We start from the raw sequence: 27,792 nt of genomic DNA, 5'->3' as shown, positions 1-27,792 counted from the left end.
TTTTTGACAAACACATTTATTTACAAGATACAGAAAACACTGATAAGTTTAATCTTTGTCTTGAATAACAATCACATCACAAGCTTATAACTAACCCTAACCTCAAGTAGTTTAAGGACTGTGTGTTAACCTTAATTAACTTAATTTGTACTATAAGGCTTAGAGGGTTGAGTTAAAACATAATGATGTCTTCACCAATGGCCAAGTACAATTTTTGATCTAAACTTTCTATGACCTGAAAGCATGTATGAAACTTTCAAAACTGCTATCTGAAAGTGGTCAGCAGGGAAAACCACTGTAAAAACAAATTATAAATTTTAACTTACTAAAACCAATGCATATTAAATAAAGCCAATACTACTAAAAACATTTCTTTAAACTGGTAAGGAGAAACACAGTATCTTTATACATTTTGCATGGTTCTTTTACATGTATTCAAATATTTGGCCATCAAGGTAGGAAAACAGATTCAGACTATTGTACCAGCCATTTCATTACACTTTATTTAAACATAAATGATGTTCTAAGCTTAAAGGATCTTGATGCTGTATCTCCTGGTGATGTTTTTAAACAAAGTTTTTTCTTCTTCCAAAGCAGTGATCATTTTCTGAATAATTTACAGAGAAAAATGGAAAGGTAAAGGTGGAAATTATTTATATTATTAATCTGTTTATATAGAAATATACTTTCATTCAGAAAATGTTTATAACTGATTACAACTGCTAGATAATTGAAGGTAAGTAAAACTTTTTCAAGTAGTTGTAATGTAAAAAAAAACCCTATGACAATGAGTTTAGCAGTGTTAGACAAGAAAATCAGTCACAATGGGCTATCTATATTCTACCAAGGGATGGAGGAGGGGAAATTCAATGCTAGATTTCAGCATTGCATGTCCTTAAATTTACTGAATCCCTTGAGGACAAAAAATGGTTAAGCTTTATCATATCTGCAATACCCTATTTGGATATGTAACAAAATACTTTTATGAACATCTGGAAAACACAGAAACTAAACTCTTGCCTATGTTAGTTTTTTTTAAATGATTTTAAGGAATATACTTTATGTTTCCTGGAGTTAAGAAACAAGTAAATTTGAGTGAGAAATGTTAAGTATGTTTTGTTAAGAATTACAAACTTAAAATAACAAAAATGTTTATTAATGGAAATTATAAAAATTAATTCCTCCTTTGTAGTTCCCTCACACACAATTACTGTGTATTTAAAGCTTTAGTAAATAATTCAAATAGTGTTGCATATAAATAATTATATTCATTGAGTGATAATCACCACAACTTTAACTTACAGAATAAATAATATTAGAATTCTACACAAGACAGATTAACAAGCTTTGATAAATAATTACTGATTATTTGAATAGAAAGTCTTATGTAATAAGTAGGAAATGGAATAAAAAATTACATTGTACAAACAATGATTTACTTAAGTATGCTAGAACATAATAAAAATTCCACCAAGTGGAAAACATTGTAAAAATGTTTACTTCTGAAATATATTTTTTTATCTTAAGGCAACAACAGTAATGTTTAAAAGCTCAGCTAAGTACCAATAATAAAATTGAAAAGTTGAAGTCACAGTATTTGCTAAATCCACACATTGTCAAACAAAATAAGAGCAAAAAATAATGTAACACTAAGACCTTTCTTTTATAAACAACTAAATTACTTGAGGTATGCATTTGCAAAGTGTACAACCATTCCATTAAAATATTAATGTTCCCAGTATTAATATGTTTATCTAATGTGAGCAGATGAATGTTAGAAATATAATTGTTGCATCTAAATTTTTAATCACACAAGAAAGATTGTATGACTTGGAAGGAATACATTTGAAAAACTATATATTACTAACACCTTTCATTTTTCCAAGTTTGCCATGTAAATGAAGTTAACTTATCAGTTTTTGACAATGAGGCTGAAATCAATGAAAGCATGTAGAAATAGTGAAATAACATGTAATTATCTTGCTTTATGAATTACTTTTTAAAAATCAGAAATATTACAGTTAACTAACTGCCTTTATTATATTACATATGGCAAGTTGATAATGCTTTTTTGACTGTTATCCCATCATGTTTACTAAATATAAGACTTTTCCAAACTTAACCAGATCTTTTCATTTAATGTGTTCACTGTAAACAATATAAGACTATTACATCAGAAGCATCTTTCATTACATCTATCATGCTAATTATAGTTATGTTACTTCAACAACTTTCTTCACTGGTTTACATAGGTTATGCTTTTACCCAACAAACATTTTGGATGGTTCAGTCTTGGGATGTCAGTCTACACAGTGTTGCTTCCAGTTACTGAAAATAACGTTACCATCAAAAGATTCCTTTGATTTCTCTATATACCTCACAAATTTACTTCCTGAGTCTTTAACTACAAACATTTCACTTGATAAACTAATCATATTAAGTAGTGATTTATTACTTCCTGAAATTGTCAGTGTAACTAAAACTATTTGAAATTACAATAATAGAATCTCACTTTGTGTTTAACAGTAAGACAAATGATTAAAATGACTGTGTGGCCATGGGCTTCCAATTTTCTTCCATACTAGTTATTTTTTTCTCACATCACAAAATTAACTGGTTATAGTACTGTTCATTTAAGATAACATTGATAACACTTTTACTGTATCCAGAGAACAGAGCCAAGTTAAAAAAGTTTCAAAATTATTTAAATTCTAAACACAGGAATAAAGTTTAAAGCTGAAGAACAAAAACAATTCAAATTGTCTTTTTTAGATCTAGAGGTCTCCTCCCTGAACAACAAGTTCAAAACTAAATACTGCCCATAAATGATCATTTTCTAGTCTGCACTGTCAATTTCAGTGCAATCATACGATTGTTACAAAATTAATTTAAGAATTGTTGTAAATCATACAATCTATAACCTAACCAGCTCTTTTAAAATTTTTGTGGAGTAATCAATATTAAAAAAAAATATTTTATTAAAAATGACTTCTCTCTAGCTCATCAAAAAAAAAAGTATTTTGAATATATTAACAAAGTTTACTACCCTAAGATTCCAGACTTAAAATTCCCAAGTACCTTTCGCTAGTTCTTGTGGTATCAAACTAAAAAAGAAAGATCAAGAATATTTAAACATTCTACAATCAGGCTATCCCCATGCCAACCTAAGAGTGATATTCAAGCCAAAAAAACAAATCTGCAATTTTTTCCTCTTCACAGACAAATTACCTTCTTCAAAAAGATTGATATATATACTCTTATTGGAGGCATGGCTACATTGGGTCAATGACACAAACTATAGCTACCAGAGACAAGGAACATGCATAAAAGAGCCCTTCCCACAACTTTGGAATTTATGACCATTTGTACAAACACCGTGGTGAGAAACCTAGCATCAAACATTTCAAATTAATAGACTCATTGACAGATGAAGGGATCTTAAGGAAGTATTCCTAATTTTAAACTTAAAATCAAAGATAAACCAGTTATCACCACCATGAATTTATCATGCCTAAAAGGGGCAAAGCGTGAAAGCTTTGAAACCTTCCTCAATCAAATATCAATAACTATCTCAACTACATCTAAAATGTATAACAAATAACATAAAGTAAACCATACGGATTTCTTCAAATGAACAATTTCATGTTAATTGAAACCCATCTGTGATTACTATCCCTTTTAACAGTCTTTTCATATGTACATCAGAAAACCATGTGTATAAAATAAATTGCAATTCATTTCAGCAACAAACTCTGATGTGTCGTGCTTAATTTTGAAGTAAAATACAATTAACTAGAATGCTGTAGTGAATAACCTTTCTTTTTCATCAGTTACACAGATTTTATTACGTTTGTGAATGTGAGTTTATATCATACCTTATTTTCAATTCATGCTACATCAGTGTATTACAAGTGACCAAATTTTACCAGCATAGTCATGTGTATTTAAAAATGAGTATAAAAATATCTTTCAGGATAAACATTCAAACAATACAAAATTAATTCATATAATGGTGAATTCAACAATACTGAAACAATTCTGTAAATTATGGTGATATCCTACATATCTGCTCTTTACCCTTCATCCCAGAAAAAAGTTAAAAGCTCCTCAATTTAATACTGTGATTAAACTAGACAAGCCATATATGATAATTTAAAAACTTTCAACACTTGTATGGCTACCTTTAAAGATAAATATTCAATGTCAACATACTTGTCATGGAGAATTGAACTTACACATTTATAATACTAAAAAACAATTCAATGTACAACAGCTACATACATGTTGACTCACTTGTAAGGAAATAATTTAAACTCTTCTAGCTGCATATAACTGATGTTTTTCTAGTTTTCTAACAAGTTAATAGTTAACATCTTGAATGAAGTAAATGCTATAAATAACAGTCCAATCATAAAATAAAACTGTCAATGTGAGTTTTTCAAAATACTTACAGAAAAATGCATGTTAGTTTAAATATACATAGGAAAATAAAATGAGACTAGTTAATACATTGCTGTTAAAGAAGTATAAAAAAAAATTATAATCATCATAAGTCCTTGAGGTCAAGACGTAACACTGACAAATTACACAAACTGTACAACTGTTGGCATAGAAAAACACACACATACCCAATTTCAAAACACAGTTGTGAAATATATTTTGGGTATTAAATAATAAAATATTTACAGGCCATCACTTTAAATAGAAAACTTATTAACATTACAAATATTACTCATTATTACAACCAAATTTCAAAACCATTTTGACTTATGATAGATAGTAGCTTTGATGAGCTGTGACAACTTTTTTTTTTGTACCTCTACTTGAAATTTTATTTTCATAGTGTAATTTGAGTGTGATCATTGACAACTGTAACTGTCTAAGTAAATTAACAGTAAAAAACATGAAAAAATTGAATGATGACTATTACATACAACAACCATATTTGCAGTCATATTAGAACTTTTTCACACTTATACTGAAAAAATGCAATGTTTTTTTTTCCTTTTAAAGAAACTAGAAATGCAGAGATAAATTACTCTTTTAATAATTATTTATAAATGTATCAATGAGTCTTTTAGCAATATTTTATAATTAAAAATATTTTGACTATTATAGAATTAAATATGGTTCAAAAGAAAGTACAATTAAACATTAAAAATTTAATCAGTGAAATCTTACACTCTACATGATACAAATGTGATTTCAAAAAGAAATGTGCATCTGTAATGGTGATGAACTAATAATAAATTTACATGCTTGTGTTTTATAAATGAACAAGAAAAGTCTGAGCCTATTATTTTATTTTAACAAGTATTTGACAGATTTAAATTCTATTTTTTTAACATCACTTTATACAAGAGTGAAATCATATTATTCCACACAATATTTTTAGTTTACTTGACCATCATTAATAGAAAAATAACAGCTAGAGCTGAAAAAGAACTTTATAATTAATGTTCATATGTGATTCCTTACTTATTTAGAAAACGAGAATCAGTTAACAAAAATAAGAGAAAATACCAGGAATTTTCATATTGTGATGACTACACTGTGTCTGACACAGGGATGAAGCATACATACATACTGCTTAATATTAGTAATAACTTTCCAAAATGCTAAGCAACCAAACAGTGGAGGAGCTGGTGACATTAAAAATCAAGAGTGAAAGTTAATTAAAAGGTAACTGTTGTGTATGGCTTCAATTATAGTTGTACCCAATAGCATTTTAGTATTCCTAACTTGAGATTGAAGTCCTTAGGTGCCTTGGGCATACAGTCTTGTCCATTCTTGAGCTTAAATAAAAAAAAACAAAAGTTATTTGGTGTTTGGGATAATATTTATCTAACCATGGTGCAAAATGACTATTATTTATTACTCTTTCAAGCATTTTCTTTAGAGATAATCAAAGTGGTGCAAGTTTGTCACCCTACATAGGATGCTTACCCTGCTACTTTTTTTAAAAATAAAGATACTGTATACATGTGTGTATGCATATATATAAACATAGTACAAACAAAACATAATACTTGCTACTTATTCTTTGACATAATTTTACTTTCAACAGAAAAACTGAATGTTAAGGATGTCAATAAGAGGATAAAATGTGTGTCTATAATCAGTAAAGGTGTGGTAATACAGTGGTACTATATATGACTTATGTAGCTTCATTAAATTTGGCAAGTTTTCACTAAGCATTTGTAAACATAAGGGTTCTGAATAGAAAAAGTTAAAATTTCTGACAGTGTTTTCCCCCAAAATTAATGGACCAATAGAGGAGGATAATATTGAGTGTTCCATGTCGTCTTCATTTCTTTTATCAAATATTTTACATGTAAAGTAACATAACAAATTAACAATAACAAAATAGATATTATAATTTTCCGATATTGAAAATTATTTCCATAAGATCCTCACCTCCACTCACATAAATAGCTATTCTCATTCAGTGCTGCCCTCCATATGCAAAAAAATGTTTGTGCACACAAGCCTTGAATCTCCTGTATCTAGAACTGACTGATTCCAGTGCATTTCACATACATAATCATATAACAACTCTCCAACAATAAGAGCATGACATGCTCTCTTGACATGTGTCTCCCTTTATTCAATTTACCAGATTTCCACAATGAACAGGTGGAGGGACTGGTGTGAGGAAAAGAAAGCATCCTCTGAAAGCCTCCTAAGGCCATCTTCCAAATTGAAGATCATATGTTGGAGATTGCAAAACTTCTGAAACAGGCATAGTCTTTGCCCATTTTGGAATGATATCACACACAGGTAAGAAAATCAGAGAAGCACATCCTAATGGATGAGAACTATGGCAGGATAGTAATCCAAACCATATATTAAAATTATGAAACTCAATCTGATAAATCATTAAAGTGGGTAAAATTAAAAGATGTGTTCCTAGATGTAAAGCGGCAAGTGCACAACGAACCATACATGGCAAGTCAACTACATCCAAAACCCACGCCCCCAGAAACTTACACCAGTATGGGTTTAGGATGAGGATCATACTGCCATGCATGTGGAGTATGAAGGAAGATCATACTGTCTTCACCTCAAGTTTGTAAGTCTGGTAGGGATCTCATATCTCTCCAATTCATGAATAAGTACATGTTGTTTTATAACAATGTGGCAAATTGAATGACTGACCCCATAACCCAAAATCTAGCATTGAAAAGATGTCTGTGTAATTTAGACCATCTCATTCAAGTATATAATGACAGAAACCACCTTAAGAGAAGAAACATCTTCAGAATGATAATCACCGAGAAACAGCAAGAGGGAAAGAAAAAATCGCAGTAAGTCACAAGTATACCACCGTGATTCAGTACACAGATGGAGTAACAAGACTAGAAATGAGTAAGGGAATAGAGACATTTGTAATACATGTGGGAGTACTTATGTTGATTAGTTCAACTCTAAATCCAAAACCAGCCACTGGGAACCGACATCCACATAGGGATCCCAATTAAAAGGTGAACTGCAGTTTTGACAACTCACTCCCATCTTACATAATGGAGGATACCTTGTCATCTACACCAGCAGAACACCATCACTCTAATCTCAACTGAATGGTTTTATAATATTTTTTATATATTAATTGTATTTCAATATATTTAGGAGGATGTCTCTATGGCTGACCACCTCAGTAGCTTGGAACAGGAAAGTGGTAAGAACTCTTGAACTACACTACGAGAGAGGCAAAAGCATGGTGGACAAGCCAGAGAAACAACAACATCTAAGACAGTGCAATAGGTGACTACAAAACCCTATTTTCAAAAGCAGCCATACTAATTTATTCACTACAATAGGCATTCCCTTTTACTTTATCCATGTTATCCATGGGTGAGTACACTCCAGGAAGGACACACTTATGAAACAAACCTATCATGATGATAAACATACAAGTGATCCTGTTGAACATCCCATCTTGACAGTGTGTGTTGCATGGCTATGGAATTATAATGTTAAATCATCATGACCTTACAGGTACTACTCACTACAAAGCAGGATCCAGATGTCCATGAAAATAAGATGTACATATACTAAAAGGTAGCTTATAAGTCACAGTCTCATAAAAGAGTGAAAAATGACAACAAGTGGATGATGATACCCGACAAAGAAACAGCTATCCAAAGTAGAGAATGGGAAATGAATGTATGAGTAGTAGGTCCAGTAGTAAAGTACCTCCAACAAACAACAGTGTGGATATGCATGGAAAAGGAAAGGTGCATAATAGGAGTGAAAACAAGAGGAATCGATGATGAGAAGGATGCAAGGACTAAAAAGCCAATTGAATCACAATCCCGATCAAACAAGATGTAGAGGGAGGAAATAAAAATCATAGACAAAGAAGTAAAGAAAGAGAAGGAAATCAATGGAGATGAATTCAATAGAAAAACCTTGAAAATAGTGAAGTAACCCAAAGCATATACTGGACTGACAAAGTCATCTGGAATCAAATGAGAAGAAATGTGGAAGATGGTAAAGAATGGAAAGTTAAAAGGAATATACAACATGAGCCATGAAATGGAGGTAAATAAAAATGATACAGAACACAGAAAACAATCAAGCCTAAACAGCAGACAAACCTAGTTTTTATCATTGTAAGTCTAAAGACACACCACTGTGTCACTAGGGAAATTAGAAAGAAAAATTAGTGTAAAGAAAAAAATTAAAAATTTGAAGAGAGCAAAACCTAAACATTAGAACATGAGTATTGCCAAATGAAGAGTGACAGTTCAGCAGAAGTGAACAGAGAGAGTCACATGGGTCAATAGAGTATGTCACACTCTTATTGGTCATGGGTTATTGCATGATGATTTGCATACAAGACACATTGTATTCAGTCAATTTTGTATACAGGACCACACTGAATGAGAACATGAGCTGTGATAATGTACTATATTGGAAATTAACTTTTTTTTAAATTTTATTTCTCTTGCCAGTAGCTATTTAGCTGATCAAACCTGAGAATTTGGAAACACACAGTAAAGTCTGAGTACTTCTATAAGATAATGTTAGTAATATAGATAAATTACAGACAAGACCGCCAAACATTGTTACAAACTGCTTGTAAAATTTTTGTATCTAGATACGTGCATCATGTTGAAGCATCAATATCTAGGTATGTATTGTATTGAGTACTATGATGATACAAACATCCTTAATAATCAGTTATAAACAATAGGTTAAAGAAGTATGCATAGCAATAAGATAACATGAAACATGCATAGCAATAAGATAACATGAAACATATGCATAGCAATAAGATAACATGAAACATGCATAGCAATAAGATAACATGAAACATGCATAGCAATAAGATAACATGAAACATGCATAGCAATAAGATAACATGAAACATGCATAGCAATAAGATAACATGAAACATGCATAGCAATAAGATAACATGAAACATGCATAGCAATAAGATAACATGAAACATGCATAGCAATAAGATAACATGAAACATATGCATAGCAATAAGATAACATGAAACATGCATAGCAATAAGATAACATGAAACATATGCATAGCAATAAGATAACATGAAACATGCATAGCAATAAGATAACATGAAACACGTTATATTACAAATCATACTGCAGATTGCAAAATATTTCTAATAGAAAAGTTTATTTATATACAACTGAATTTTTTGTGCACAAACATTAAAGACACTAAACATTTTGTCTTTCATGCGTAAAACCTGTAATTGTAATTTAAAGTACATTAACTTAAGACATAAAAAACAAATATGCAGAAATTTAATGTTGATAAGAATAATGAGACAGATACACAGCAATAACCATTTATTTTATGGCATACCCCTTTAAATAAATGTATAGCTTACATTATCTGATTGCATAATCATCTTGCAACATAAATATGTAAAACAAGAAGTTCAAATCACCATAAAATTTTGTGACAGTATGCTTAAAGCATGGCAGCCAGTTACTCAACATTTAACCCTTAAATAGCAGCCATCATCAATTGATAATACAGACTAAAAACATAAGTTGGCAACCCCCTCACACTGTAGTGACTGTACCTACTGAAAGAGCTGCATCTGAGTCATTTTCTAAGTGCAAGTCACGGAGCAGAAAAGGAAGGGTGCCTTAGGTAAGGGAATGAAGTGAAAACGTTCTTCATCAAAAGATGAAACTGAATTATTAGCACATGAAAATTATTCCATTGAAGAAAACTTTTCAGATTTTTCATCATTATCAAATTCAATTGTTTCAAGCTCTGAACATGATTTAGATAGTGAATTAGAATCCACTGCTTCCCCATGGGTAAGGTCCCAAGATTTTGATCCATTTATTCATTCTTTTGATGGCAGAAACACTGGACTTGCAGAAAAATTTAGGCTCAGGGATGAATCTAAAGAATATTAATTTTCTATTGCGATATTTGATCCAAGTGTAATGAGTGATTTTATGTGAGAAACAAACAAATATGAGTTTTGTAAATCCTTGAATTCTGAAGAAAGTGAAAGTAATACTTCCTCTACTTCACAAAGTAAAAAAAGGGAAGATACAACTATTGAAGAAATACAGACTTTTTTTCCTCTGGTGATGCTTATGTCACAAGTAAAAAAGCACATGTTGGCTGACATTGGAAGAATGATTTCCTTATAGGAACTCCAATTTTTCCAAAATATCAGGTCATCCCTCATGTAATACTCTGATTTTAGGTTGAAAAAAAAAGAGAAAGAATTTCAAATGCTTTTAATGTTATTTTATCAATAATATATGTCCCATTATCATTAATTACTTCCTGCCAACAATTAACAAGTTTTTGAATGCCATTTCTATAAAATTCTTGGGGTTTGGAGGAAAATAATGTAGAGAGGGTGGTTTGATATCTTCATGTGTTCCAAGCTTTTCTCCATCAAGATAGTTCTGAAAACTTTGGAATATATGATAATCAGATGGTACAAGGTCTGGAGAATAAGGAGAATGTAAAAGTTTTTCCCAGTCTAGCTCTTCAATCTTGGCAGATGTGATCCTTGCTGTATGAGGCCATGCATTATCCTGATGTAACACAACAGCTTTACAAATGATTAAAACAGGCCTCTTTCAGTACAACATTCAAGCATTCTAACTGTTGACAATAAAAGTCTGATGTAATTGTTACATTGAGTGGCAGCAACTCAAAGTGGATCACACCAACAATATCCCACTGAATGCTTGACAAGACTTTCCTAGAATGGAGGTCCATTTTGGGCTGTGCTTTAGCCAGTTTACTTGCACTAAGCCATTGTCTATGGCATTTAACATTTTTATATTATATCCATTTTTCATCTCCAGTCACTAATCTGTCCAAAAAACATGAGTTACATTCATGAGAATGCACAGAAGTGCAAATGTCCACTCTTGCTCTCAGGTTGGCTTCTGTCAAGTCATGGGAGATCCATTTTCCATGCTTAGACATCTTTCCAAGTTGTTGCAGATGACGGTGAACTGTTGAATGAGTTGAATTAAGCTTCTGTACAACTTCTTCAATGGTTACAGCACAATCTTCATGTTGTGCAGCCAGCAGCAAGTCAACATTAAAGTCAACAGGACAACTTGAACCTGGCACATCACTTAAGCTGTAGTCACCTGAGTCAAACCTTGGATTTTAATGTTAACTCAAACTTACTACCATCCCACCAGGGATTGCATATTATAAAAAATGTAATATATGCCTAAAATTTGAGAATTTCTTTTAGTTATCAAAATCTGTACACCTGCACTCCAAATAATAAAACTGAAACCACAGATATTTTCTATTTATTTTTGAAACACTCACACCTTTTGAAAATTTCAAATAATCCTTATGATTTGTCTAAGTCACTAAGTATGTTAAATTACTGGCTTAAATTTGAAAGCCCAAACAAAACATTGTTCTACAATTGTTTTTCCTCTAGTTATAACTTGTGTAGCTGTGCAATCAGCTTTTGTATCAGTAATTTTTAACTTGCTGTCATTAATTACCATATGAAAAACCAAAAATGATTTTGTGAACTTTCTAATTTTGAGTAGCTAATAAGAATGTTAAGCACTTTTCAGTTTGTCTATTTAAATTTTCAACAAAATTCTCTATTTTAATCACTTAGCAATTTGCTTATAAAAACCATATAACATTCTGATTTGTATATTTAGCTGCAATCATCTGTTCCTCAAAGCTTTAAGGAGTAATGATGATATTAAGAACCTTATATGTAAGTATATGCACTTTTGTCTTTTTGATTTGTTGATGCTGCCACCTTGTAAAAGCAAATTGGATATTATGCCCATTAACAGCAAAACTTTAAACAAGTGTTCCAGTGGTTTGGTCATAAATGTTTATGATATTGACAAGATATGGCATGATACTTATAAGTTCCTTAATAGTTGTGCAAGTTATCTGTATTTACTCATATGTCTCTTGTGTCATTGCAAACTTTCTCACTGGTCAACTGATGTTGATACTATTTCTAGTACTGTGACTAAAGTTGTAATTTTCCAAAAAGAAAATGTATTTCTTACAGGTACTTTCCTCTTCTCAAAAGAGTAGATTTTCTCTTTTTATGCTGCCCTCTATTTACAAACTTTTTGAACATATGCCACAATTCTTCAACTCTCCCTCTGTTGGAGCCACTTGGAGAATGATGTCTGCACTTGAGCACAGCCAAACAAGAAATGATAATTTGGTAATGGTGCATAGAGTGAGTTACATGCCTCACATGACAGCAGTGTTGTTCTACTGGTGGAAAGGTGACTATAGCAATTTACATGAAAGACATGTTGGAACTTTGGATTCCAACAGAAAGAGGTTTAAAAGCTAATGGCATACATTCAAAATGTCTCAAACATATGTTAACACAGAACAAGAAAAGCTAATCTTGTTAGAGAGAGAGAGAGTACCATATTGGAATCCAGACTTAACACTGCATGTGTTGAATTTAAGTAAATCTAGCTGCCTTAGGTTTATCACTGATATTACCTGGTATTACAAATCTTTTAACAGATTGAGCTGTAAATGTTTATTTTCTTTTTCATGAATTATGTATGTACTTTACTGATCATACAGATCTTCACAACACTAATTCTATGCTACCTGTGTCAATTACTTTACATACATACTAAAACATTGCCTTGTAAACTGAATAGGTTAGGTCTTTTAAACACTCACTTCCTGTACATACAGTTTTTCAGCCATGTAATGCTAAATGAACATTTTCCCAGCATATTTAGTAGTTAAAGAACATTCACTCATTACTATCCTTTGCTTTCATGCTACCATTTATGTCAATTTATTCAAAATAAACTTAAGACTAAAGTGTCTATTAACACCTTTAAAAACATTTTATGTGCAACAGTTAGACTTAAATTTTAAACACCTGTGCAAACTCTGTTTGTAATTAATTTTCTTCACTGTACTTTCAAAGAAAAATAAAGACATTACTCATATTACAGAAGTAAACAATTCTCAAGTGATAAAAGTCTCATTAAGAAATTGTTAAAATGAAATTAATACATATTATGGATGTACACATGCTGAAAAAATGCACAAAATATAGACTGCTGATATACATTATTCATATAGTTTTTCATATTCTACTGTTTTCACTTTCTCTACAAAATAAAATAGTTTCACATCACGAGTAAAGAAAGATGTTTCACCTGTTCTAATTGCTTCTGCTTCATTAATTTTCCATTGTTCAGCTACATCATTAGCCAGAGGATCATCAGGGTTTGGAGCACTTAGTAATGCCTGAATGGATAGTAGAACAGTTCTTATTTGTAAAGCTGGACTCCATTTATCTGAAAAAACAAAATTACAAAATTGTTTCCCATAGTTTAGTTTAATATATAAAAACACAACACACTACTATCAACAGCATAAATAAGTTCTGTAACACAATCTTCATTAAAGTTTTATCTAATCTACATACTTAAGTGTAACATGCATGTTTTATGTTACAAATATGATAAACCCAACTATTAAGCAACTAGAATTTTGCTTGCCTTTTAGTATATCTAAACAGATCCTTCCTAGTTTATCTATGTTTGGATGGTAGATTTTTGTCATAAATCGAACTTTAGGAGCAGACATTGGGTACTCCTCAGGAAGAAACAACTCCAACTTGAAAACTCCTCCTTCAAATGGTGACTACAAGCAACAAAATATCAAATACAGCTGATTATTTTCAATCTTTTATTAAAACTTCAAGAACCTGTATGAGCCTTATTTCTGGAAGTACTAGATAAAATATTTCAACAATTATGAAATATATTTTAGTGTTCGATAACAACACTGAAATAAAATGTTAATCATATTGAGATGTATTACACAACTGCAAAAATAATGAGGTGGGGATAATGTACCACAAGTTCAAGATGAAAGTAAGACTAAGAAATATGACACACACACACACACACACACAGGTCAATGAGACACAGTGTTCAAAGTTTTTCATCCACCTAACCTGGTAAGTTCACAAATTTAACTGTTATCTTGCAGTTCAAAACAAATAAAGCAAAAATATTATTAGTTACAGAAATAAAAAAATTCCAGAAAGGTTATCTAATTTTTGGACAATCCTGCAATTGCAGAGTTAAAAAAAAAAGTGGGGTACTCACCAAATGAAACTGACCTTCTTTAATGAATATGAAAACGTATCAGGCTATTGTTGTTTGGGGTTTTATAGTGCAAAACAACTAGGCTATTTGTGATAAACAACCATTAAAAAAATAAAATAACAGTAACAGTATTATAAAGTGTAAAGGAAAATTAGGTTAAAACAAAAACAGTGGCCCAAAGTTGCATAAAAACTTAATTACAATTAAAAAAGCCAATAACACTAAAAACTTAAAAACACTCACAGTGTGGACAGTACCACCACTGCCAATGATACTGTCCAACATCAGACCACATATTGGTTCAACAGTACCAAATAAAAGAAAATAATGAGTCAAAAATACTATGACCAATGCATAGTCTAGTTAGAACAACTTTCTCCTTATGATCCTTAAAGAAGACAGCTAAAGTCCAATAGAAAGTTTTATCTGTGTTAAAGCTGGTTATCAAGTTCCTCACTCCACGTCGACTTCCAACTGGCGTGGAGCTGAACCTTGAATACAGAACCATTGTCCATGAATGAAAAAGGCACGGCATTGATGGTACCAGAGCAGACAGACTTTGTTGCAGTGCCAGTAAGCTTGTTCTTACAAAATCTAACATGGCCTGGAATCTAGAAAAACTGGATAAAAGTAGATACTAGAGAGAAATAGGTCAATTGGTTTTGAATATCGACAAAAACAGGGTAAGAACTAACGTGAAGCAATTTAAAGGCCAGTAGACAGCTAAGCAAGTTGCAATAAATAGTACAGTTCATGTACTGCATAGCTTCTACGTGATCCAGGGCAAGAGAAATGATGTACAATTTGGCAGTGAACACAAAAAATGTAGAAGAGATTATGTATGCAACCACCAAATCACAACAAATTATGGCAAACTCCACAGAGTCATATGATTTCCGAACTATCTGTATAAGTAGGAATGGAAGGATGGTTCAAAAGATGTTTCGCTAATAGAAGATGGTACTTCCAATTGGGAGTACTTGCTTTCTTCAGATGACTCAAAGAAAGTTCACACTTATGGACAGCAGCCTTGGTAGGATGGGCTAACTTGTGGAGACAGCAACATCATCCATGGATAGATCCCATTCAGCCAACTGCATCTGGAACAATGACAGACCATGCATTCTGAAAAAGTACGGCCCATTGAGGAAGGAAAACAACCCCATGTGGAATTTTGTGGTAAGGATCAAAATTTTGAAGCATACAATAAAGACAGTTGCAAACAACAGAGGTGAAGAGGAGGTTTATGAGACCCAGAGACTGCAGTACAGAGAAGTGTGGAAAGCCCCTGTCTAAAGCCAAAGTCCTGGATGGTAAACTGGGTCCAACATCTTCAAGGTCGAGGTTTTGGCACAGCCATAGACCAGAAACCCATAGTCAAGTTTTGATCAAATGAGGGCATGAGATTTTTTAGCAAGAGGTGGAAGAGAGGATTTAGAGGATGTTCAGTGCTCTTGCACACTTGATGTGTAGCTGTTCGATGTGTGGAATGAAAGCCAGCTTGTAGTCAAATATAAGCTCCAAGAACTTTGCCTCAGAGACCACAGGAAGCACAACTTCAATGAGACAGAGCTCAGGGTGAATCCCCATTGGTGGAAAAATGGCATGCGGATGGTTTTGAGAGAGAAAAGTAAAAACCACTTCAGAAAAAGACTGAGAGTAGTCTGTAACTGCCATTCAATAAACCTCATGCTTGACGAGTAACATGAGATATGGAAGTCGTCAACATAGAGTCCATTTGCAACTGGAGTTGGGACTTGTCCAGTGATGACATTAATCTTTATAATGAAGAGTGTGACACTCAAGACACAGTCCTGACGGACTCCTAGTTCCTGTGGGAAAGAACGAGAAAGTATCGAATCTACACAAAGTTGGAACTGCCTGTCCATTAAAAAATTTATAAAAATGGGCAAATGGTCACACAACCTGTAAGAGTGGTCTTGCAAAATGCCATACTTCCACATAGTATTATAAGCTTTCTCAAGGTATAAAAAACAACAAGAAACCACACACAGAAATAAGATACAGTTGGTTGAGAAAGGCTCATCTAATTGATGGTTCAAGTCAAAACCCCAAATGGTGAACTGGGTCCAACATCTTGAAAATCAAGGTTCTGGCATAGTCCAGAGACCGATAATCAGATTTTGATCAAATGAGGGCATGATAGATTTTTAACATAGAACATTGTTCCACTCCAGTGGATTCAGTGGAGAGCAAGACTGAAAGGGGGTAGAAGTGTACCATCCAATGACCTTTTCAATCCTGTCCCATATGACTTTGGAACTGGTGTCAGAAGAGATACTAATTGTGTACTCAATCCAAGTTTTCATCTGGCTTTGATGTCTGACCTGCCAAGATTGTGCACAGGTTCACTGAAAAGTGGTTTAAAAGTATGGGATACATACAAAAAAATATTCCACACCTGTTTCTAAGCCTTCCACACCATGTGGGAGTCAGAATTTTACTACAAACTAGGATACTATGGAAAAGGTATGCAGCTTGAAGTAGCTCATTAAGTAATTTGATAAGTTAATATGAGCTGCATGTTCAACAAGTGATAAACAACTTATGGTGCAAATAGTAGTAAGACATGGTGCAAAAGGTAATAAATTGTTAACATAAAGAGATACAAGTTTAAGCCTAGTTTAGGATAAATGAATGTAGTTTCTTGTTATGTTTGAAATCATTCTAGAAAGAAAAAAGGGTAATTTCAATTTTTTTTGGTAATTAAGAGGTCAATCAGACTGACCAACTGCATACAGAGGTAGGATATAGAATATAACAAAATATAGGATTTTACAGAAAACAAGCATTTGAAATGTATTCAAGAGGTTTTGGAGACTACAAAACTATTTTTTAATCTTAACATGAAAATCACTTTGCACATGGACTATTCAAAACAAATACTCAAGAAATGAGAACAAAATTTCTTAGTTTATTAAAAATATTTAACTAAAACATTTTTAGTATGGGAAAGACAGTGTTTAGGTTATATTTACATGCTAGACTTTTCTAAACTTCTGATAGAGATAAGTCATGATTTTCTATACATGGGATAATGCAAGAGATTAAATTTCTTTTGTTTTGGGTAGAATTTTTTAACTCTTTCTTAAGTGTCTTGTCTATTTTTTAAACAGGAAACATTTGCAAAATAAATGAATATTATTTGTGTTATTTCTCAAACCTTCTGAATGCATTTCAAACATTTATTTTCAGTAAGATTTTATGTTTTATGTTATTTTCTACACACTAACTACGCGAGGTTTGTCAACTGACCAACCTTGTAACCATAAAAGTAAAAAATAATGAAATATAAATTGTGTTCTTTTTCATGCTATAATTACATGTTATAACATTAAAATATAATCTTTAGTCAAAGTAGCATAGGTCTCACAACATTATATATTTATTGTATTGACCTTCTAGTCTTGCCTAGCTAACATCACAACTTGTATTCACACAGTGAATGTGCACTCGTGTTTATCATATCAAAAAATATAAAACTGACCTTTAGTCTTTACAAAGTGACCTGTCTTGTATAAATTAATGTTCACAATTTTTTATTGCTAAATGAATATTCTTATTTATAATGCGAGTTTAATATCATAATTACTGTAATTAAATGGTCTAATGATGAGAAATTATGTATCATATAGTAGAGTTTAGATTTATGCTAATTATACTTAAAAGATTTCCTTCTCGTATATTAGTATGTTTCATATTCTTTATCGTAAAAAGAGTATTTTTACTTTGTAAAACTGCATTATGTTAACCCTATGGATATTGGCAGAGCCAATATGACTATACAACCACGTAACTATACCATAGTTTCAAATTCATATTTTCTAGATTAAGTGTATCATCACAAACTTTGTAAACATTATATGTTTGGTGTTCTAACGCTTAGTCTGTGAGTTTATGGAAGCCATTACAGAGATAGCCTGAGAAGAAGATTTTTATGCTAAGAACAAATTATTCTAAAAATATTTTCTTTAACTGAAAATGTATTTCTGATGGATACTTACGTTTTATCACAAAAGAAATTTCTTGATTAATCTTCACATTTCCACTTATCATCATGTATATTAATGTGAGATATCTGCATACTAGCCTGCAAATGATTATGCAGTAACTCCCATCAGAAGTGCTGCATTATCATAACTAGCACTCTCTCTAATCTTGTTGTTGTTAACCACTTCAAGACTGGCCAGATCACACCAAAAGTGGGGAGGATGGGTGAGAAATGTGAGAGGATGTAAGTATCTATTAGAAATACATTCCAAGTTTAAGCAAATTTGGTAAATTGAAACATGGCAGATAACAATGCCCTATAACCCATAACAGAAAAACAAAAGTTCCTATTAAAATGGATATTATACTAGAAACAGTCAGACAGGAAGGATGATAACCTTTTGGACAGACTACCAGTGGTATGTGTACTACTTACATTAATAAGATACCATGGAAGAAAGATGAAAAGGAGGGGAAATGAAGAAATCTATATTTTGCTAAAGTCTAGCTCCTCTGGAAAGAGTGCATACAAAAGCAATTCATAAGGGCAGAGAGTATGGATATAAACAGAAGATGTATGCCTGAGTAGAGCTGATGGAGAATTGTTGGAGATACAGATAGAAGAAGGGTAGATGATATCAAGAGCTGGCACAGTGGTAGAAACCATGTTTGAGCTGGCCAATACACAGCTACCAGCAGAAAACTACATTGAGTGGGCTGAATTATAGGAAGGGCACATGGGAAGGATTAACCTACTCAATCCTGACTGAGAGCATTGACTACTCCTGTTAAAGAATGAGGAACAGAAAAAAAACCTGAAAAAAGTTGTGTATTGAAATAAGTGTCAAAAGTGTCCAAAACAGGGACATTCCAGTGACCACACAGCTCCTGTAAAACACGAGGACCTAAAGACCACTCCACAGGTAGAAACTTTGCAGAACAGGATAAGTTATCCATGGCACCTTGAATGTGATATGCCAACAGAGTGATGTGAGAGTTGTGGGCCCAATACAGAAAATCCAATGTTTGAAAACACAGGTGTCTTGACTGAGTGTCCCCGGGCTGGTGATGCCTGAGACTAACTACTAAAATACATTCTATGTAATGTGGTTTTATTACGCATACAATAAGAAAAATAATCCACATAGATCTAACTCTTATGCTTTTACCAAGGTTTTCCTTAGAATTTCACAAATGACAGACATTTACTTTGCAAAACTTTCAGCCACGTGTCATAATAACAAGTTAAACAAATATAAATACATGTATTTGTTTCTCTTAAAAATTTGACAAAATGTGCCTGCAAAAGTTACCCAGTACACAGACAACCAAAAAAAAATATTTGCAATTAAGTGCATAAAAGATATATAAACTTTTGACAAACTGCAATTTCTGAATTAACTTTGAAAAACACCTGGACAGCAAGAAAATATGAAAAACATACCAGGTAGCCTCAGTGAAAACTACCACAACTACATTCTAAAAACAAGGTAACTAAAACATAGCTTTTGACTATTAGCCTTATCCCAAGAAAACATGCACTTAAACTTATGAAATTTATTACCATAACATGCAGCCTTGTATATTTAAATTACTAACTGATACATAATAATAATGATATACGTACCTCTTCTGGCCCAGCAACAACAACATGAAAATACCTAGCATTACTTTCATCAGGTGTTGCACTAATTCCAGGAACAGGTTCTGCCAACAGTCTTTGGGTTTCCTATATAACATTTTTCCAATTAAAAGAAATTATGTATCAGATGAGATTACATCATGGCTAAAATAATCAATTCATTCCATAAACATTTTACTACAATTGTATGAAGTTACTGTTTTTTTTGTTTTTTTTTGCCTAATGCTAAGGATATCATGCACATCTGCACTTATAAAAGGTGTACATAAATGACAATAAAAGTACTTAAGAGTTTGAAAAATGCAATAAAATGATAATTTCAGTCTATTTCAGCCCTATCTTGCAAAATTTGCATGAAATCTAAAGACAGTCAGTTCTTGATTATGAAGTGTGTGAAAATAAGAAGGTAGAAACTAATTCCATCTAAGGATGTCATTTAAGAGTAATAAAGGGTCATATATAGTAAAAGATACTTACATATCAAGACAAAACTAGGCATAAATATATTAAAAAAAACTAAGACTCACAGCTAAACTTTTTTTTTTGAAACAAAGCACATTGAACATGAATTTGATGACAGTCAAAACAAAATAATTCTTATAAGTAAATCACTGAACATTCTTTTAAACACTGAATAATTGTAACAAGATAGATTTTACCAACAGAAAATGCTTAAGGTCTGATGAGGTTGCAATTCAACCAAGTATGATTAATTTATAATGTAAAATGTTTGGCTAATTTTAAATGTAATTTACATACAAAAGTATAGAGCTGAAAAATTAACAGTGATCCAAAATGACAATTCATTTTTTTTTTTAACCATACGGTATACTTGTTTATGACAATATATATCTCCTCAGTTTATAATATAGATCTTGGTTATTTGAAGTTAAGCACAAAGCTGAACAATGGGCTATCTGTGCTCTGCCCACTAAAGGTATAGAAACCAGGTTCCTAGTGTTATAAGTCCATAGACATATTGTTGTCCCACTGGTGGATGATACAGAATAATTTTTTTCACAAGTAAAAAGTCAATTTTGAAATTATTTTACTTCCAGTCTATATAATCAATTTATGTTTAAATAAAAGTTGCTAAAAATGTTATCAAATAACACTATGTAACACAAATTTAGTTCCTGGATAGTACGTATTATTTCTTAATTGCTGAAGTTGTAAAAGTACACAAAATGGCCATTATTTCTTCAAACTTTGCTTTTGTGACCTGGATAATGAAATTTAGAAATTAACTTATTTTCTAAGTAAAAACAGGCAAATTTGCACATTTTCATTTACACAAGATCTGAATAAAACAACATATGAATCAAAATTTACATGTATTTATACTAAAGTTATACAAAAATGAATAAAAACGTTTAGAAATGAGAAGTTTTTCGAGATTTGTGACTGTAATGTAAATCACTTTCACGTATCATCTCCCAAACATAGTCTCCCATCTTTTTTTCCATTATACACTCCTTGGTAAAGATGTTCAAAGTCCAGCATATCTTGGAAGTGCTCACCTTGCTCCTCTGAGTATGCTTCCATGTTCTCCTTGAATTTATCAAGATGAGTATCAAGGATGTGGACTTTCAGGGACATCCTGCAGCCCATTTTGCCTTAGTTCTTCACCAGAGCCTCAACTAGTTTCACATAATTTTCAGCCTTGTAATTGCCCAAGAAGACCCAAACCACTGCAACAAAGCTGCACCAAGCTTTTTTTCTTCTTACTGAACTTCTTGGGGAATTATGTGCACTTCACGACCTTCTCTATTTGTGGTCCAACGAAGACATCAGCTTTGATGTCTGAGACAACTTAGTGAAGAAGTCTCAAAGGTACTTGAAGGCTGCACACTCCTTATCAAGAGCTGTGACAAACTGTTTAATAAGACCCAATTTTATGTGCAATGGTGGGAACAACACTTTCTGGAGGTCCACTAGTGGCTCACACTTGACATTGTGCCTCCCCACAGAGAACTTAGTCCATTGTGGCCAGTGCTTCCTGTTGTAGTGCAGTGCAGTATCCATGCTGCCCCAAGGACAAAGATAACAGGAAAACTTGTTAAAGTCTCCTTGGAGACCCATTAGGAATGCCACCATTTTGAAGTCTCCAATAACCTCCCAGCCATATTTCAAGGCTTCTAGCAAGGTCTTGATGCTGTTGTTTTCCTTTTTGAGGTGCACCAAATGAGCCAGGGGAAGAGATGGATACTTATTCCTATTATGGAGCAGCACAGCTTTGAGGCTTCTGGATGTGTCTGGTTAATGCTTGCAGCTTCTTGATGCCATCTCTGATAAAATCAGATAGGTCTATGTGTTCACTTAGGCAGCTGGAACTAAACTGAAGTGATGACCCCCTTATATATATATTACCGTGAAAAGTTCTAGAAAATTCTAAAAGGTTCTTAAATTCTTGTAAGTTCTACAACATTCTAGAAAGTTCTTGAAAATTCTTGTAAGTTTGAGAAAATTCTCTATCAGCTACTTAGTACTGAATCTACCTGGAATGTTCTGGAAAATGGGTAAATTTGAAAATTTCATTACCCAGGTCACAAAAGCAAAGTTTGAAGAGAAAAATAGGTCTTTTTCATTTACTTTTGGCATAAGCAATTGGGAAATAACACTTTCTGCCCAGGAACAAAAAAAGTAAAAATTTTGTTACATAGTGTTATGAATGGTGAAGGTTCAAAAACAATTCAGAAATAACACATAAGTATAATGTAGGTGTTGCTGGCACACATTTACACATTTTTGTTTTGTTCTGAACTGTTTGAAAGTATGTTAGAACTCTAGCTAGCAGACTCTGTAGGCACATTTGCTAGGCTAGAAAATGTTATATATTTTCTTTTGATCACTGAAATCAAGCTCTTTATTCCAGAAAGGAGATATGGATGGTGCAAAATATGTTTTAAATGATAAATCTGATTTTACATTTAAAATGTTGCAAAATAAAAAATTAAAATTCAAACTTTACTAAAACGAGCATAAAAAACCTGACTTTCACAAGAATGAAATTAAATGCAAGAGAGGACTAAAATTGTATAGAACAAACAGAAAGGGATTAAAATACAACTACTGTAAACATTGAAACTATGCTGCACAAAAGATTTAAAAAAAGAAAAAGCTGAAACAGTTTAGCTATAACAAGTTAAAACAACCTTTACAAATGAAGGTCAGACACCATTTCTTTAATGATTTTTAATGCGAAGCAGGCATCATAGGATAACAAGAAACAATATTTTAAGACTTATTTTTCACCTCTCTTTCAAAAAAAAGAAAGAAAATATAAATCCCTTACTTTTCAGAAAATTCTTTTAATTTTTTTCTCTAAAACCTTTAAAATATATGCTACCAATACTATCAATAGCAATTAATTCCACAAGCCAATAATCCTGTTATACTCTATGAAAAGATGCTAACTTGGTGCTCTGAAGAGAAATATAAAGAATATATTATCATATTATAGAATGTCATTTGTACAGATACTGCCAAAGCAATCTTACAGAAAACACCATCTCAATTATAGGGACTGAGAAGAGGTGGATGGGTTTATCATTTTCTGTACTCTTTTGCCCAATGCAAATTTCAGGTATGTATTCCCTGAGACAAAGCCAGCTGCTCAGTGGGATTTGATGACAACAAGCACAAGAAATGTGTAGTTGCTTATGTTACATTCAATTTGGTGTGTCTTACCTTCTTTTTGTTTGTGGTCATTGTGCAATGTATTTGAATGTGAAAAGAAAGAAAGAAAATGATACACATATGGAGATACCAATAACAACATGGGGATGACTGAAAACACAAAAGGCAAAATTCACCACACAAGCCTTTGGGTACACTGGATAATGGGGATTGGAAGGGGAAGGGGAAAACAAGAGGTATGTGAAACTAGCCAATGATATAAACAATGAGAGATGAATGTGTTAATTCTTTCAGCCTGGGCTCAGTCCCTGGGACCAACCCAGTAAAGTAAATTTGCTGTAATGTTAATTTTTAACAACCATCTAAGAAAACTGGCTAGTTACAAACTTGTAACCTGCTTATTTCCCTTGTAATCAATGGAAACATTTCTACTTCAAGTTTTGAATAGGCCAAAGCCTATATGTTGCTTTATGATGTAGCTTTCAACAGCTCACAGAATGCTATATTTAAACAACCTAGCTCACACTTGCTTGATTCACAATGACTAATGTGAGAGATGCATACTTGGAGATTTCCTTGCCTTGTTGGCCAAAACTTAATAAACATGCAGTCCCGAATAAGTATCACACATGAACAATTATTTGGAATTCTATAGTAATCAAAATTAGGATTTCTCATTATTTCAACTGGTCAAGTAATCAAAATGTTGCTGTTATGATTGAGTTTTGTTAAGCACAAAGCTACTGATACAAGGATTTTGGGATTGATTCCTACTGCCACTAAACACTCTCAAAATCCTTAGATCAGTCGCTTTGTGCTTAACAAAAATCAATCATAATTACAACATTTTAAATACTTGACTAGTTGAAATAATGAGAAATCCTAATTTTGATTACTATAGAATTCCAAATGATTATTCATGTACAATTATTTATTTTCAGATGCTTTTCCACCCTGTACGATACTCTGCAATAATAAAGACTATCTGCCACTGTCACCCGTTTTTAATTGCTGACAAGAAGAAAGTCAATTGGCTGGTAGGACAATGGATGATTTGTGGTTCACTATTCCACCCATTCACTCTGGAAATTATCTTGAACTGAGCCTGGTGTTATTGTATCATTGTTCTTTTATTAGGTGGGTTGTAGGCCTACATTACAAATGACACTGAAACACTTCTATCAATACTAGGATTGAAAAAACCAACTTATTTGTAGAAAGTAACTCAATAAGTATGAGAGCAAATGCAAGTCCTAATACTTTAAGAAAATGCACTGAATGATTCAACTTTCTATCTTAAAATAATTCTACAGACTTCACAATTATCTTGCATTTATAATTTAGCTTCAAGTATACAAGAAAAACTTAATTTGAACTTTCTAATCATTCTAGGCCAATCTTAATATCATACAGTTTCCAGCTAACATACAAATTACCTTAAACATAGCTTACAGCACTGCCCCTTTCTTCGACCATTAACTCCCTTATGCAATACTGATAAAAGAATAAATAAAACATTATGCTAAGTTTTCCATTCACTTAATTTTTTGGTAAATTTTGGTTTTAAAGGCCAAAGAGCTTATTATTTCTGTTCTTGATTATTTCAACAATAATTTAATCAAAATTTTGATTGACAGAATGTCATCAAAATAGTCAACTAATCAAAATTATGGTTACTGGTTATCACTATTTTCAGTTATTCAAATTACAGTAATTGAAATATTGTTAGTGTTTGGTGCATAGCACCAAGTTACATAATGGGATATCTATCTTCTATCTAATTTTACAGTTATTTTTACTTCAAGTTAAGTCAATTTTTAATGGTTCAGAAGAGTGGGATTCAATGGTCTTGGATTAAATTTCCACTGCCATCAAATTTACTCACTCTTTGTTATTGTGATAAGGCTACTTCAGCTTTTTGCCACTGCCATTAATTTTGAATTGCAACTGACAATTGCAAATGAAAGACAACTGACAAGCCAGCACTTGCCACTAACTTATTTTTTCTTTTTGAATTACTGAATACAAGGATGGGCTCTGGTTGGTATCAACATCTCCTAAGGTTTGTTTTTGCTTGTACATGCCATGGTCTGATAAACACTGTACTAATTGATTGTAATTGATTAATGGGGCTATATATTAATTAATTAGCAAATACCATTATTCATCCAACTCAAATTAAAATGTCATTTAACAGTTAATTGGTCACTTAGCATTTCTTAAGTTTATAATTGTTAGAACTAATCTGTAATAATAATTGATAATTCTGGAGGCATATCTGTGTCATAAAAATATATTATGTGTTTCTAACTCCATGTAATATTAGTTTTTGAACTACTTTTTTTGTTCCGAGTATGTGTAGATTTCATATAACACAAGAAAACAGTTAATCTTATTTTAATTTACCCTTGTTATTATCAAAGCAGCTTATGCTTACAGAGAACACTGTTTAGTGAGAACTTGTACTAGAATGTTAAAAGCAATGTTTCAATGGTGTGTAGGTGATATCTATTGGTTACAGCACCACCTATATGTTATGAAAATGATCAGTTACATGGTAGCCCACATAAAGTTTAGTAAATGTAGTTTCTTTAAAACTAAGAAACTGGGATTTATAAATTCTGATTAGAACATAAAAATGTCAGTAAAGTAGAATGTGGTTGTCAGTAGTCAGTCCAGTAAACATGTTGATCCAACATAAGTAAATAGCAAGTGCACAAAGTCTTTATAAATAATGTTGAATAAAAAATTTTCAATTTGTAATTCACTTTGTGTGCAGTCTCCTAACTTTGTTAATAATGATTGTTTAGTGAGAGATGTAGTACTCTTCAGTAACTGCCATTCTGAGTGAATCTCCTATTATCTAATATAACTTGAACTTGTATTCAGTTTTATCTGAATATACTACACATGACCACTACAAATGACAATGCAGAACTGATTTCATACATTAGTGATACACTTTAAGTTGTGAAATACAGCAGCAGACTGCAATGCAAACACCTTTTAAAACTAGTTTACAATACATAATGCATGGGTGTCTGCAAGGACAGGCACTTATCCCTAGGGGTTATCAATTTTGCATATCTTTAGTTATAGCTTTGAAGTGTGATATGTTGTCACATTATCCTCCCTGTTATTTATCTTGCAGACACCCATGCTATAACATCATAAACCAAATGCATTAATTTAAAGTAAACTGATATTTTTAACAACCAGAAATTTACAAACTACCATCTGCAAATGTCAATGTGTGTGTGTCCACTTGTGTCTATAAAATTCTGAACAAACTGCTATTACACCTGGTATGTGCACTTACAGTGTTACACTAGAGTCCCCAACCCATAAAGCAGCATGAAGGGTTGGTGATCTGATCTGGCCCCTATGTCTTTTTCATGCGTTGAACAGATACATCAGCTAATTACTATAAAGCTGAATTAAAAAATTGAAAAAATCGTATTACTATTTTTTAATATAAATCATAATTTAATTTTTATATTAATTATTAATTTATACTACTTTTAACTTTTAATCAGTGAATACCTTCAACAGTAATACTAACATTAAATTTAATAATAATTAAACTTGAAAGTGAGTTAAATTTTAATTTAAAATCATATTTATTGTAAAATATAAGTACTCTGACCTTATTCTCAACTTATATTAAACTGTCATAAGAAACTAACGAGAAAAATAACATATGAATACCTTTATTATTCGACGAGTTAAAGTAACCATCTCAAAACGAGAAATCGTTTTCAACCTTCCCTTATCGACCAATATAGTTTCGACTTTCTCGTTTTACCCTAACATACAAAGCTATGACGCTACCGCCATTCAACTCATTAAAAGATGGCTGAACATGGTTTAGCGTTC

At 32.2% G+C, this 27,792-nt stretch overlaps 1 protein-coding gene across 1 annotated transcript; it reads right to left on the bottom strand.

Moving 5' to 3' along the window:
- On the bottom strand, positions 1 to 27,792 carry LOC143233578 (ubiquitin-conjugating enzyme E2 N-like). Its single transcript, XM_076469928.1, has 5 exons — positions 27,625 to 27,792; positions 20,263 to 20,364; positions 14,010 to 14,154; positions 13,665 to 13,805; positions 1 to 5,795 (listed from the first exon to the last, which is right to left on the bottom strand). Exons 1-5 carry the CDS (start codon positions 27,652 to 27,654, stop codon positions 5,758 to 5,760), a joined length of 456 nt encoding a protein of 151 aa, XP_076326043.1. The 5' UTR covers positions 27,655 to 27,792; the 3' UTR covers positions 1 to 5,757.

This window comes from Tachypleus tridentatus, chromosome 12, assembly GCF_004210375.1.
Source record: "Tachypleus tridentatus isolate NWPU-2018 chromosome 12, ASM421037v1, whole genome shotgun sequence".
Classification (NCBI taxonomy): Eukaryota; Metazoa; Arthropoda; class Merostomata; order Xiphosura; family Limulidae; genus Tachypleus; species Tachypleus tridentatus.
The sequence above is the reverse complement of the archived record's forward strand: the minus strand, read 5'-3'. Positions and strand labels throughout refer to the sequence as shown.

Bases quoted from the DNA above. Each gene is read 5' to 3' on its own strand.
- LOC143233578 (XM_076469928.1), bottom strand. From the start codon at position 27,654: ATGGTTACTTTAACTCGTCGAATAATAAAG. The intron at 14,155-20,262 runs GTACGTATATCA...TGTTGCTTGTAG, and splicing joins TTGTTGCTGGGCCAGAAGAG to TCACCATTTGAAGGAGGAGT. The intron at 5,796-13,664 runs GTGAAACATCTT...TTTTTATTTAAG, and splicing joins AGCAGAAGCAATTAGAACAG to CTCAAGAATGGACAAGACTG.